Source organism: Phaenicophaeus curvirostris, chromosome 2 (assembly GCF_032191515.1).
Source record: "Phaenicophaeus curvirostris isolate KB17595 chromosome 2, BPBGC_Pcur_1.0, whole genome shotgun sequence".
Taxonomy (NCBI): Eukaryota; Metazoa; Chordata; class Aves; order Cuculiformes; family Cuculidae; genus Phaenicophaeus; species Phaenicophaeus curvirostris.
Genome location: NC_091393.1, coordinates 106,211,898 through 106,226,665, shown reverse-complemented (window position 1 = coordinate 106,226,665; position 14,768 = coordinate 106,211,898). Strand labels below are relative to the sequence as shown.

The 14,768-nt window shown below is 47.3% G+C and overlaps 1 protein-coding gene across 4 annotated transcripts in view; it reads left to right on the top strand.

Annotated features, from left to right (window-relative positions):
* LOC138717082 (cullin-9-like) overlaps nt 1-12,456 on the top strand; it is a 39,858-nt gene extending 27,402 nt beyond the window's left edge. For 2 of the 4 annotated variants that reach the window (XM_069850320.1, XM_069850318.1), the window contains exons 34-42: nt 3,201-3,365; nt 3,444-3,607; nt 4,466-4,559; nt 5,144-5,218; nt 5,692-5,802; nt 7,422-7,542; nt 10,149-10,282; nt 10,477-10,562; nt 11,527-12,456. In XM_069850320.1, coding sequence (XP_069706421.1) covers nt 3,201-3,365; nt 3,444-3,607; nt 4,466-4,559; nt 5,144-5,218; nt 5,692-5,802; nt 7,422-7,542; nt 10,149-10,282; nt 10,477-10,562; nt 11,527-11,731 — 1,155 coding nt within the window. In that variant the 3' untranslated portion in view covers nt 11,732-12,456. Of the gene's footprint in view, nt 1-3,200; nt 3,366-3,443; nt 3,608-4,465; nt 4,560-5,143; nt 5,219-5,691; nt 5,803-7,421; nt 7,543-10,148; nt 10,283-10,473; nt 10,563-11,526 lie in introns of all 4 variants that reach the window. The other 2 variants (XM_069850319.1, XM_069850317.1) reach the window with 1 other exon arrangement.
* The last annotated feature ends 2,312 nt before the right edge of the window (nt 12,457-14,768 follow it).

Genomic DNA, 14,768 nt, shown 5'->3' with positions numbered 1-14,768 from the left:
TTCCTGCACTCTGCTTGCCTTAGTCCTCAGTCAGCAGGGGCAGTAGGAGTGGCTTGTTCTGAGGCAGAAGCTAGTTTTCTTCCTATTCTTTCAGCTTTTAGTTATTGCTCAGAGCTGAATTCCCTCCCCATCTAATTGGGGAGCTGTAGCTGTCGCATGGCAGACTGTTAATTGCTGGATGGAACAAGTGTCTGGTCTATTCTCAACTGCTCTGTTGTTTGACAGGTCTCCGCTAGCACTTCCTTCTCCAAAAATATTCTCTTCCTTTCCCAGCTTGTTACTGTAATAATGATCCTGTGTAAACAGTCATAAGAAGAAATGAACAGTAGTCATAAAGACTGTTCTATCCTATAATTTTTCTTTAAGCTTGCAAAGTGACAAGGCGACAGAAAAGCAGTCCTTTGATGTATCTCGTTTTCTGTAAGTGCTTGGAGAGTTAGTGCATGGATCTGGGCAGTTAGTTCTTACTGGCTCTGCAAATACTGCAGTCACACCTATCTGAGAGCAGGATTTAATATCCCGTTGCTGTGGCTATTTTACAAAAAATATGTTATTGCAGGCCAACAAAAACTGAAGCAAATTATAACAAGTTGCTCTGATGCTCTTACTGAAATGTTATCTGTTTCCCTTTTTGCTCAGCAAGTAGTGTGGCTGGAGCACTAGTGCCTTGTGCAGAGTCATATATACAGTCATAGAATAATTTAGGTTGCAGTAATCCACGGAGATCTCTGATGCAGCCCAGCACTTGAAATAGTAAGATTATTGTGCAATGATCTAACACTGAAGTTAAATCATACTGCTTCAGGTTCAATCTTCTCATGTTACTTCTAGGTAGCTCTAGGCATTGGTGAGGTCCCCCTCTGCTATGTTCTCCCCATGCTAAACACACCCAGCTCTCTCAACCTTCCCTCATACATTCTGTGCTCCAGCCGCTGACTCTCAGTGGCCCATGGATGGCATTTGTTCTGGTCTCTTAATGTCTGTCTTGTACTTGAAAACCCAAACAGTTCCCAGTATCCAATTGTGTCATCGTTGCTACCCCCCTTTCCCTGCTGACTGCGCTCCTGCCTAATACAAGAATAATTGAATTTAAACATCTCATGCTTATGTTTTTACAAAACATAAACCCTGTCATGGTTCTGAAAGACATTTTCTCTTGACCTTGTTTCCCTCAAGTTTCTTGAGAGTCTGTTCTTCAGAGGTAGTCTTCCGTTCTGCTTCCAGGGATTCTTTGCTGGTAGTCATACAGAGGCTCCATACCTGGATTAACTCCAGTGAGTGCAAAGGTTCCTTTAAGATCTCTTGGTCAGTACCATGTGGTACTTGGCAACATCTTGATTGTACCTGGCTGGTTTGCTTCCCAGACCTTCACTGGACATTCATTCACTCTCCTTTTAGGCTTTCTGAGAGCAGCTCTTTCTCTCATAGTTCCAGTAGGAATCCACAATCCACTTCAGCAGTTGCATCTTCGTCTCCTCCTCACCAGGAAAACGGTATAGAGCAAAGCTCCACGTGTCAGCCTCTCTGAAGGCTGTGATTTGGTGCTGTCTGCTGACTCAAGTGCCCATTTATCTTTCTGGGTGCTGGTGTCTTGACAGAACTGATCACATCACCTATCAAGAGAATGACAATAGACACAGATGTTGGCTCTTGGAGAAGAATGAAGTGGCTTTGTTGAGACTTTGCCTCCACCAGGCATTTTGCCACGGCACAGACTGACATCCTTGCAGCCAGTCAGTGCCCGTTCTCTGCTCTAGGTTGCCCGAGAAAGAGAATGAACAAGAGAGAATAAATGAGAGAGAGAAATGAACGAGAGCGCTGTCTGAGCCCTTCAGTGCTTAGGGCTTGTGCTTTTTCTCTTTAGTGCTTCTTGTGTTCTGTATTGTTCTTTCTGTGTCTAGCGGATTTAGAGTGGCTCTCCAGGTATGCAGAAATCTCTGCAGGAGGGCTGTGAAAACTACAGTTTCTTCTGAACTTCCTCTAGCTTTGTGTATGTTTGCATAGTCCTTACATTATAGGGACTGAACATAGAAAGCTAAGGCTTATGATCAATGTCAGAAAGCTCATCTAGAGGCCAATCACTAGTGGTGTAACCCGGAGGTTGATCCAAAGGTTAACACTGTGTAACATCTTCATTGATGACCTGGAGGATGGAACCAAGGGCACCCTTAGTAAATTTATAGATGATAAGCAGCTGGGAGAACTGGTTGATGCTCCAGACGGTTGTGTTACCATTTAGAGGGACCTCAACAGGCTAAAGAATATCATTAAATTCAAAAAAGAGAAATGCAAAATCCTGCTCCTGGAGTGGAATAACCCAGGGCAACAATATGTGCTGAGGGCCAACCGTATGGAAAGCAACCCTGCAGGAAAAAGGCAGGGATCATGGCGAACAGCAAGTTGAAGATAAGACGGCAGCAGGCCCTTGTGGCTGAGAGGGTCCAGTAGCACTTTAGGCTGAATTGGGAAGAGCATTGACAGCAGGCTAAGGCGATCCCTGTGAGCAGGGTACATCTAGAGCACTATGTACACTCCTGGGACCACCAGTACAAGAAAGCCATGGACGTACTGGGGAGAATCCAGCAAAAAGCCACAAAGGTGATCTGGGTTTCGGAATGCTTCTGGGGGAGGCTAAGAGTAGTGGGTTGGTTTAGCCTGGAGAAGAGAAGGCTGAGGGGTGGATCTTATCAACATGTGTAAATACACAGCTGGGGTTAAGAAGCCAGGTTCTTCTTGATGGTATCCAGTGAAAGGATAAGAGGCAGTGGACATTAATTTAAATAAAAGGATTTCCAGCTAAATGTAAGAGAACTTTCTTTTTTTAACAGTAAGGATAACGGGACTTAGGAACAGATTGGGCAGAGAGCCTTGTAGTCTTTATCCTTGGATATGCTCAGACCCCAATGGGACATAGTCCTGAGCAACCCTGCTTTTGAGCTGTAGAGGTTGGACAATGTTTTATCCCCAGAAGTGCCTTCCAACCTCAGCTATTCTGTGATTATATATTAAACAGCCTCCAGATAAAAGATAAAGGGTGGGGAATTGACACATAGGGAATGAAGGAGTAAACTAACTTAGTGCTGTTTTGTTGTGAGCAGTCGTTCAGTCAGGTGTAGAGCCCAGAAGCACCAGTCCCTATTTCTAAGACCTAAACATGCTGCTTCTCTGCCTTAAATCTCCTTCCTGGCTTCTTATTACAGTATGAAAAAGCCCTCCTCAGAGGCTACGTTGAGTGTTGCTCCAACTTGACATGGTGTACCAACCCTCAGGGCTGTGATCAGATCCTCCTTAAGGATGGCCTTGGTTATGGGGCAGCCTGTTCCAAGTGCTCATGGATATCCTGCTTCAACTGCAACTTTCCAGAGGTGAGCCTGAGCTGCATCACTGTCTTGGGTTTGATGTACATGATTCTGCTTTTGCATGGTTGACTCTCTCTTTTTCAGGCCCATTATCCTGCCAGCTGCAGCCACATGTCTCAGTGGGTGGATGATGATGGGTACTATGAGGGAATGACAAGTGAAGCCCAAAGCAAACATCTGGCCAAGCTCATTTCGAAGCACTGCCCAAGCTGCCAGGCACAGATAGAGAAAAATGAGGGGTGCCTGCAGTGAGTATCTGTTTTTGTTTACTACTGGAGAGGGCAAAGACATATAGTTATGTCCATTGTGCTTTTTTTTCTTGCCTATGGAGCAAGAGTTACAGCAGTTTATAGTTTTAGAGGAATGAGTGTTTGCTTTCAATTAATAGGAAAAACAAGATGTTCCCCAACATTCAGAGTTAAATCCATTGAAAGTTCTGTAGTAGAACTGAAAGTAATTTTGCAGCACCTTCTTACAGTGCACATCTATCTGCTCTCAGAATCTGCTATAGACATACAGAGGTGTGGGTTAGCAGAATGGATATGTCAGCACCATTTGTTCTTTCATGATCACCTATTCCTGTGACTTTAAGCAATTTTAACTGCCTGTTTTGAATTGGCTTGGATCTCTGGCAGCCTTTTCCGTAACAGGGGAGTTACCTCTAGCTTTGAGCTAACGCCTGGGGGTTGTCATTTGTTTCTTTCTTGCACTGGCACAGCCCTTGGTGCCCAGCTGTGATTTGTCCTCTGTGCAGTGCCTTTCTGCACTGTGGAGCACTGGATTTCTGAGGGAAGAGGTGAGAGGCTCTTGCAGATCTTGCTTCAAACTGTGGCATGCTTAGTTCACATTTCAGTTACTTGGTAAGTTGGTGCTGTGAGATCATGCTGCCAGTTTACCCATCTCATTTTTGGAGACCCAATGGTTTTAAGCATTGTCTGCTTCCAGCAAAGCCCTTAAAAAATGCATGTGGGGAATTGCTTAGTACTGAGTAAATGGGAATGTCTGGTTTGCACACTGCTGCCCTGTGATGTCGGGGACCACTAGGAGGAGCTGTCTGCAAGTAACTGTTCGGGCTGAGTGATTCCCATTGTTCTTTTACCGTGCAGCATGACGTGTGCAAAGTGTAATCACGGCTTCTGCTGGCGTTGCCTGAAGCCCTGGAGGCCGACTCACAAAGATTATTACAACTGCTCTGCTATGGTGAGTGGTTTGCAGTATCCCAGTGGTTCACGTGTGCCTGGAGAGGGTGAGGATCTCCACTTGGGCCTTTACTGTGGACTTGTAGAATCATGGAATCACAAAATGGTTTGGGTTGGAAAGGACCCTAAAACCCATCCAGTTCCAACCCCCCCTCCATAGAAAGGGACACCTTCCACTGCATCTGGTTGCTCAAAGCTTCATCCAACCAGGCCTTGAACACCTCTAGGGATGGGGCAGCGACGACTTCTGTGAGCAACCTGTTCCAGTGCCTCACCACCCTCATGGGAAAACATTTCTTCCTAATAGCTAACCTAAATCTCCCCTCTTTCAGCTTAAAACTGTTCCCACTCATCCTATCCCTGCACTACCTGATAAAGAGCCCCTCCCTAGCTTTACCATAGCCCCTTTAAGTACTGGAAGGCTGCTTTAAGGTCTCCTCAGAGCCTTCTTTTCTCTAGCCTGACTTGGCGTGCTTGCCCGCACTATTGACAGCATTGTCCAAGACTGTATGTGTGGGTGCCATTTCCAGTCAGACCTCGTACTGGAGGAAAATTGCTGCAGGTTACTTCTCCCTTTCTTTTCAGGTGAGTAAAGCAGCTTGGCAGGAGAAGCGTTTTCAGGATTACAATGAGAGATGCACCTTTCACCACCGTGCAAGGGTAAGGCCTCCTTCTTTTACAGATGTTGGCTTTACCTTAGCTCTGGTGAGCAGGGCAGTTTCTGTTGTGTCTCAGCGTGTTTCGCCTAAAGTGAGAAGAAGGCTCTGGATCCGGGTGAGGATGCCTGATCATTTCACCCTTGCTCTTATAGAAGGGATGGTTCTTGGCCTTCTTGCTTCTACCAAGTCCGTTGTGGAAAATTAACACCTCACTGCGGTGTTCACATGCTCAGTACATGGAAAAAGTGGTGACTGAAACTAAACTCTGTCTAGAGCTGAGATACTGCAAAAGGTTGAAGTGATGGGATAGCAGAGATGCCATAGTTGGATACAGTAAATGCTCTCCTGCTCTTTGCATCTTCTGGGATGGCACTTCAGGATGCTTCACAGTTATCTGTTAGGATGATGCTATTCCTTAGATCTTGTGGAGCTTGACATTGACTTTTTTTTTTTCCCCACTTGTCGCTATTGCAGGAATTTGCCGTGAGTCTGAGGAACAGGGTTTCTTCCATCAGCGAGATGCCAAAAATCAGGACTTTGACCTTCGTTCTTGAAGCCTGCAAAGTACTGGAACAGGCGCGGAAGGTAAGGAATGGATAACAGGTTTGCTGAAGCTTAGGCCTAAATCTATTGGTGTGTTTTATACCTTTCTTAAAGTCATGAGATGCCAGCCTTGCTCTACTCCAGACAAGGGGAGACAGAAAAAGCTTGAGGGGAGCAATAGGCTCAGGACAGGATGAGTTCTTGTTTACCTTTCCCTGCTGTCACTCTGAGAGTGGGCTCTGTCTTCAGTTTTCCTCACAGTTGGGTCATAGGATTTGGAGCTTAGCTCAAGTTGACACCATGAAATCAGCACAAGGATCTGTATTTAGGATTTTCATATACTGGATTTGCTCCATTCCCATTTACCCGGTGGTGGTACTTAACTTTTGAAAGCTCTCCTGATGCTGTGTTGCAGTTGAGCACCAAGAGGGACTTCCTATGTTACGATTTTCCTTTCTTAACTTAATTTCATGAGCCTATGGATGTTTTGGGAGCACTGAGTTACCCCCTGCATGCCCTGATAACCATGTTATGGAGGATTTGCAGTGCAACCACTGGATGTATGCCTGTGACAGGTTAGGCCTGCAATGTCTTCTATCCCCTGAAACACTGGATAGAGGTGGGAATAATCTTTGCAATATACACCTTATTTGTGCAGGCAGACGTGATTTTGAGAGAGGCATGTGGAACAAAGGTGTCCGAGCCTGTTTTGTCTTTTCAGGATGGTAGCCCCTGTGTTTGCCAGCATACGTATCACAGTTACTCACTGCTGCTGGCTTTTCTGGCCCATTTCTTGAAATGGAAACAGTGGTCTTCTTTCCTGCTGGGTGCCTGAATGGACTTTAGTGGTCATTCATTCATTATAGGAGTTTGTCACTTGTTGAAATGCTTTTGTTCTGGGCTTTTGCTGTTGTAAGCACTGTGCCTGCTTCCCTCTGGGCACAGTTCTCTCAGTTCATTGCCATTTGAGTTCAACCTGGGCTGCCCAGCAGCGTGTGAATTCTGTGCGCTGGTTGTTTTGACTCTCTGCCTGCTGGCCAGTCACACTTATCATGCATTTACAGTCTATGTTCTTTTGATGGTTTGCAGGTGGGAACAATCAGTTATTTCAGTCTTCAGTATGAACTAATAACATTAATTTCCAGTCCTGCAAGTAGCTTTAGGTATCCTGGCACTGCTGTCACTTGGCTTAATGTTTCACTGTGCTGTCGCTACAGACCAGAAACACTGCCAGGCTTCTCTCAGCCACTGATAAGTAATGAAGTATTGTAACGACAGGCTGAGAGACTTGGGCTTGTTCAGCCTAGAGAAGAGAAGGCTCTGGAGAGACCTCGCAGCAGCCTTCCAGTACTTAAAGGGGGCTACAGGGAAGCTAGGGAGGGGCTCTTTATCAGGGAGTGCAGGGATATGATGAGGGGGAAAGGTTTTAAGCTGAAAGAGGGGAGATTTAGGTCAGCTATTAGGAAGAAATGTTTTCCTGTGAGGGTGGTGAGGCACTGGAACAGGTTGCCCACAGAAGTTGTGGCTGCCCCACTGGGGGGTCACTTCCAATCCAAACCATTCAGTGAGTCTATGAAATCTGGAGGGGTTTGATGCTGCCCTCTTCTTCCCCCCTCTGAAGTTGAAGCAGGATGCTTACAGCATGGTCTGTACTGCTCCAGGTGCTGGCCTACTCCTGTGTGTACAGCTACTATAGCCACCGAGACACTGAGAGCATGGATATTGTGGAACAACAGTCTGAGAGCCTAGAGCTGCACGCCAATGCTCTGCAGATCATTTTGGGTAAGTCCTGCAGCTCCTCTAAAGTACAGACTAGCATTCCCAGCTGTCCGCTTCAAAGAGTGGCAGCTCTGTAGTGGGGCAATACCGTGCACATCAGCACCCAGCTGGTCTCACTTAGGTCTCCCAACCCATTTTGGCTTTCTTAATGTCATAGAATCATAGAATGTCATTGCTGGGAGGTCCACTGAAGTAGTTTGGCTGCTGGTGGAGATGGATACAGTAAGAAGCAGCATGTCTCCTTCTGAAAGAGGAGTGAATGTATATGCAGGGAAGACCTTCTAGGACTAAGCGACCATGAGATGATAAAATTTTCTGTTCTAGGTGAAGTGAAGAGGGTGGTTAGCAAGACGGTAGCATTAAATTTCCAGAGGGCAGACTTTGATCTCTTCAGCAGGCTGGTTGGTGAAGTCTCATGGGAGACAGTACTCAAGGGCAAGGGAGCCCAGGAGGGCTGGGAGCTCTTCAAAAGGGTGGTCCTAGCAGCTCAGGAGAAAGCCATCCCCGTGTTCTGGAAAAAAAGCCGGCAGGGGAGAAAGCCAGCTTGGTTGAATAGAGAGATCTTGAGGGATATCAAGAAGAAGAGAAATGTTTATGGCCTCTGGAAGAAGGGACAGGCCTCTTGGGTGGACTACAGGAGGGAAGTGAGATTGTGTAGGGAAAAAATCAGAAGGGCTAAGGCTCAGCTAGAAATTGGATTGGCCAAGTCAGTGAAAGATAACAAAAAATCTTTCTACAAATATATAAATAATAAAAGGCGGACTAGGGAGACCATACAGTCCCTATTGGACACAGAAGGAACAACAGTAACAGGGGATGAGGAAAAGGCCGAGGTACTTAATGCCTTCTTTGCCTCAGTCTTTAGTCGTAAGGAGGGTCGTTCCGTCTGTGTACTAACCCAGGAGCTAGAGGAGCATAATGAGGCTCCCATGATCCAAGAGGAGGTGGTCAGAGCCTTGCTAGCCCGACTGGACAGTCACAAGTCTATGGGGCCGGACGGGATTCACCCTAGGGTACTGAAGGAGCTGGCGGATGTGCTGGCCAAACCCCTTTCCATCATCTTCCAACAGTCCTGGAAGACTGGGGAAGTCCCACTGGACTGGAGGCTGGCTGATGTTGTGCCCATCTACAAGAAGGGTCGCAGGGAGGACCCAGGAAACTACAGGCCTGTCAGTCTGACCTCAGTGCCAGGGAAAGTCATGGAGCAGGTGATCTTGAGTGCTATCATGAAGCATATGCAAGAGAACCGGGTGATCAGGTCCAGTCAACACGGGTTCACAAAAGGCAGGTCTTGCCAGACTAACCTGATCGCCTTCTATGACAAAGTGACTCGGCTGCTGGATGAGGGAAAGGCTGTGGATGTGGTCTTCCTGGACTTCAGCAAAGCCTTTGACACAGTTTCTCACAGCATTCTGCTTGAGAAACTGTCAGCCTCTGGCCTGGACAGGCGCACACTCTCCTGGGTGGAAAACTGGTTGGATGGCCGGGCCCAGAGAGTGGTGGGAAATGGTGTGAAATCCAGCTGGAGGCCAGTGACAAGTGGGGTTCCCCAGGGCTCGGTGCTGGGTCCAGCCCTGTTCAATGTCTTCATCAATGACCTGGATGAAGGCATCGAGTGCACCCTTAGCAAGTTTGCAGACGACACTAAGCTGGGTGGAAGTGTTGATCTGCTGGAGGGTAGGGAGGCTCTGCAAAGGGATCTGAACAGGCTGGACCGCTGGGCAGAGTCCAATGGCATGAGGTTTAACAAGGCCAAATGCTGTGTCCTGCACTTGGGGCACAACAACCCTGTGCAGTGCTACAGACTAGGAGATGTCTGTCTAGAAAGCTGCCTGGAGGAGAGGGACCTGGGGGTGTTGGTTGACAGCCGACTGAATATGAGCCAGCAGTGTGCCCAGGTGGCCAAGAAGGCCAATGGCATCTTGGCTTGTATCAGAAACGGCGTGACCAGCAGGTCCAGGGAGGTTATCCTCCCTCTGTACTCGGCACTGGTGAGACCGCTTCTTGAGTACTGTGTTCAGTTCTGGGCCCCTCACCATAAGAAGGATGTTGAGGCTCTGGAGAGAGTCCAGAGAAGAGCAACAAAGCTGGTGAAAGGGCTGGAGAACAGGCCTTATGAGGAGCGGCTGAGAGAGCTGGGGTTGTTTAGCCTGGAGAAGAGGAGGCTGAGGGGAGACCTCATTGCTCTCTACAACTACCTGAAAGGACGTTGTAGAGAGGAGGGTGCTGGCCTCTTCTCCCAAGTGACAGGGGACAGGACAAGAGGGAATGGCCTCAAGCTCCGCCAGGGGAGGTTTAGGCTAGACGTTAGGAAAAAATTCTTTACAGAAAGGGTCATTGGGCACTGGAACAGGCTGCCCAGGGAGGTGGTTGAGTCACCTTCCCTGGAGGTGTTTAAGGCACGGGTGGATGAGGTGCTGAGGGATATGGTTTAGTGTTTGATGGGAACGGTTGGACTCGATGATCCGGTGGGTCTCTTCCAACCTGGTTATTCTGTGATTCTGTGATTCTGTGACCTAAGTGGCTGCGACTGCGTTCATAATCAGAGCCAAGGGACTTGGTCTCTGCTTAGATGTGGGAAGCAGTGTAACTTTGCCCTTGAATTGCAGAGGAAACCCTGCTGCAGTACCAGGACCTGGCCTCTTCTCTTCAGCTTCTGAAAGCAGAGCATTTCAGTGCTGGTTTGGAGTTGGTACACCAGATCAAGAAGCGTCTCTTTGCCATTCTCTGGCACTCCACACAGGTGAGGTCCACGTGTGCGTTAATGGCTTCTCTTGCTCTGGTCTAGTTTGATTTTGGGCAAACCTAGAAGGGGCTTGATCACTTGAGGCGATAAACTCTCAGTTCTGTTTGTATGCAGGGAAGGGGTTTGCAGCACAAGATACACCCCAAATCAGATATTATCACTCTCTTCTGGCTGTTCTTCTGTACTAGCAGGATTTCCGTGTTGGGCTCCAGACAGATCCTGGTCAGAGAAAAGTGAAACCCTCAAATGTGCCGACTGCAGCTCCTGCTTGTGCAGGGTGAGTTTTCTTAGGGTAACAAGGAAAGGTGGGTAAGTGCAGACAAAAAGTGGGTGACCAAGGTTTTCTCTTGTGATCGCTGACATGTGAAAGAGTTAATAACAGATACTGATTACTTGCGTCTTGTGTTGTGGTTTGAGGTACCAATGTAAATGACACAGTGGTGTAAGGGGACCAGCAAGTCCTCTGCTTGGCCTGCAGCTGTAGTCAAGAAAGTTCCACCACTGGCAGACCCACTTATGGACTATTCTGTCCTTGGTCTCTGTTGGGTTTCTGAGGAGACTCACACTCATTCTTCAGAGGTGTAGCAGAGATACAGGAGGTGTCTAGATGAGAGAAGGAGAAATAAGAATGTACATGGTGGGAGGGCCTGATGTTTACTTTAAGACGGGAATGGAGAAAAAGTGACAGAGCTGTAAGAGAGTGTGTGAAGAGGTGAAATGGATGGTTTGTGATTTATCTGTCCTACAGTATTGACCAGGCAGGTGTTAAGTACAATTGGAAGATGATGAGTTTGAAACAAAGTCTATTCCTGTATGACACACTGTTTAAAACAAGACAGACAGCATAGCTTCTGCTGTCGCAGTGTGACAGGTCTGGTTGGGGTGCAGAATGTTGCAAGAAAGAATGACAACTGAGTTGAGAGATACTCTGTTTCAAAGCAGGGTTTCTGGTCTCCTTGGGATGATGCTGAGACACCAAAGGTGGTGGTAGACTGCGGCTTGTTGGCCCAGTCACAGGCAGCTCTCTGATGCAGCCCTGTGCTGCATGCATGGATGAGGCCATTTCATAACCTTCTTCTAGGTGCACTGGCATGGCCGGTGTCGCAGACGCATAGGCTCTGGGGCTTTGGTTTGGGGATGCTGAGGTGGTGGTATGAGGGAGGGTGAGGGTGGTGTGGGGCTGGGTTGTGGTTGCTGCTGATTGCCAGGGTTCTGCTGTGATGCTCTCTCCTCCTCTGTAGGACAAAACGTTCCATCTTGTGTGACTCCCCCAACACCGATGAAGGTGGCAAAGAGGCTGAAGATGAGGAGTATGAACCACAGTGGCAGGAAGACTATGATGATGATGATGAAGACCTTGATGAAGACAACTTTCTGTTTGATGATGAGTCAGATGATAACCTTGATTGTGACTCCTACTTTGATGATGATGATGCCTATGACTAGAAGCGGGCTGGTCACCTAGCCTGGGCCTCTGCCTCTGCTGTCTCAACCAGCTTGTATTAGTGTCTTTCCTCAAAAGCAGTGAGGAGCTCTCAGGTAGAACAAAGAGACATTTTTCTCTGGGAGCTACTTGCTGAGTGACTCCCCTTTAATATGCAGAAACATTGCTCTGGGCTGTGTTGCTGTGGCCACTCCTATCAGCAAGGCATCTCCTGGCCTTTCTCCCTCGTGTGCTCTGCCCATAGGTATCTGCTGCATTAGAAAGTCACAGTCCAGCTGCTCGGTGAGTTAAAGAACAGGTCAGTGTTCTTGGGCGTGCTCTCCCTCGGGGTGGGCACAGGTGAGTGTGGCACATGTCTAGCATGGCACTATCTAAGCTGTCTAGAAATAGTGAAAAGGGATGTGTTCACACTCAACTCAAAGCCTCCCATTTGGAGCTGGTGGGATTCCCTCCAGCACCACAGGCGGATGAGGTTCGGTGCATTCCTCTAGTTAAGTTGGACAGCTTTTTTTTGCTGTCTTCTGTTGTTGTTTTCTCTGCTGTGACTGGCACAAGTTAAGTGTATAATTATATGCACATGCGCACACACGAGCTCTCTTATATAGGCAGAGGTTGTTCAGATAATCCTTTATCTTTGCCAAAAAAAAAAAAAAGAAAACCCGGAGGTACAAGGGTTGGGGGAAAAAAAAAAGTTCTGTTTAAAAAAGAAAGTTTTCTTCTAGCACAAGCCTCTGTGTTGTTTGTGGGGAACATGGGTGGGACATTCCTGAGTGAGGAGACTTCAAGAAGATCTGGTGGGTAGTGGGTATCTTTCAGGTGTAAGCTAAAGGCTTACAGGTTATAGCTATGTATGCTGAGTGCACCGTCCACTACACTTACTTTGCTAGATCTTCAGCTGAGGGGGGTTTATTGCTTGTGAGGATAGGGGTGGGTTGTATGTCCATGCCCCAGGGCTCACTTAAGTGGTTTGTTGTCCTGCTTTACTGCTAATGCACGTCCTATGGATGATTTTCATCTCTTATGGTAGGTTTTCTGTTTTAGACAATGTAGTGTTGCCCATTTCTTCGTCTCCTAATTTATACCTTGACTGGTCTTTCGGCAGCTGTTACTTTCACCATTCTGCTCCGTGGGGAATTGAGGTGGCAGTGGTGGTTAAGTAGTCTGACTACAGAGGGATGGCTGGGTTAGTAATTCCAGAATGGGCTCCTCTGTGGGGATTCCGAGCACTGCCAAGTCCTTAGAGTTTTAAGAGTCTGTGCTTGTAGTTGTCAGGCAGATACTTCAGTAAAGTATGAAGATGCAGGGTGAGCCAGAGTAGGGTATGGTAACCCCAGTTTGTGTTTTAGCTTTCGTGGGGTTTAAATAATTGTGGATGCTAAGATCGTCTTGAGGGTGGCTTTAGGCTCACCACACACAGCTCAGTTACAGATTGACCATAGTTGCCTTGATAACACTATCACTTTTTACACCGTAGTATAGATAATTTGAGTTGTGTGTGACTGCAATGGCTGGCACAAGACCTGCCAGCCTGAGGTGTGGCTATAAATCAAATTTACACTGACTGCTTAATGTTAGTTAGTGTTGAGCATCGCGACAACCTGGGTGTGCCTGGTGCTCACTCCTTTTTGCCTTAAGAAAGCAGTTGATGACATTTCCACGATGATGACCATCGTGGCAGCTCCAGTGCCGTGGACACTTCATGCTACAGGAACAGCATCCCCTTTGGAATAGCGCACCAGCCATACGTCTTTACACAAGAACCAAGAGGTGTAGAAACATGCACTGCAATCAGTGTGGCAAAGACTGCAAGAGGGATGTCCACGTTATCACTCTGTGATTGAGCAGCCGCTAAACATCACTTTGCTCAAGCATTACAGTAGTTTCTTGACTAGTTTCTCAATGTTTAAGGGATGACTTCCAAAGGTAAATCACAAGGAACTCTCGTGGGTCTTATACGGAGCAGAATTCAAGATCTGAATAAGAGAATGGAGGAACAGAGGGCTAGAACCCCAAAACCAACTCACCATCCCAGCAACTATTGAAGACTTTTGGTGACTGTGGGGGAATAGAGCTTCAGAAGCTTTGCCAATCTGGCAATAGAAAGCTAAGACCCTGCAAACGCTGCATATTTTAGGTTAAAGAAAAAAAAAAGGAGATGATTTGATGGGCTTCTTTGTTCCTTTCTACAGAGCCAAACCTGTGTTAATTCACCAATGAATATTCACGCTTCCAGACAGTTCTCTTGTAAGCATCACAGTCATTGCTCATAAGCAACTGATGTGGTGGGTACAGAGGAACCTTCTATACAGCAAATGCTTTACAATTTACTATGTTAAATACTTTATTTTCTGTGTCCCTGCAAAGACTCTCCATGCCCCCTCCAAAAAGAGGGTAAAACCAAAACCCTGTGAGGAATAAACAAACTTATTCTATTTGGAATGATTTCTGAGAAACAAATTTTTCCAGCAAAAAAAAAAAAAAGCAACTGCCATCCAGAGCCAGAGCTCTTCCTTCCAGGACAGTGCAAAACCCAAGCCCAGCATTTTCACTTACTGAAGACCAACAGCGTGCAGGATCACAGCTGAGTGCAGGGACATAATTCCAGGATTACAGAAATGCTTGTATTCATACTCTCACCTGTATAAAACCTGGGTGGATGTTACCACAGCCAAGACCGCTTGCCGTGTGAGGAACGGCGAACCAAAAACTACAGAGAGGAGGGAGAAGGGCTGTTTCTGAGTGCAGCGAGCGGGCGGCTGGGAAAGGTGAGCCAGCTTGCACAAAGGGAGGAGCACTGGGGCCAGGCCAGTGGGATTTAGTATAGGATAACTCTCCACAGCCAACTCTGCAGGGTCTACTCTCCATGGGGACCCCCAAAACCTAACCCTAAACTTCCTGGTGGAGTTATCCCTATGGAGATTCAGCTATGTAGAGTTATCTGCTGTTGACAGTTGTCAATAGTTTCTTTCTGCGGGGCTGTGGTGCCAGGAGGTGCTCAGAGTTGGTTGCAGTGCACAAGGACAGCGCTGGGCTGCGCAC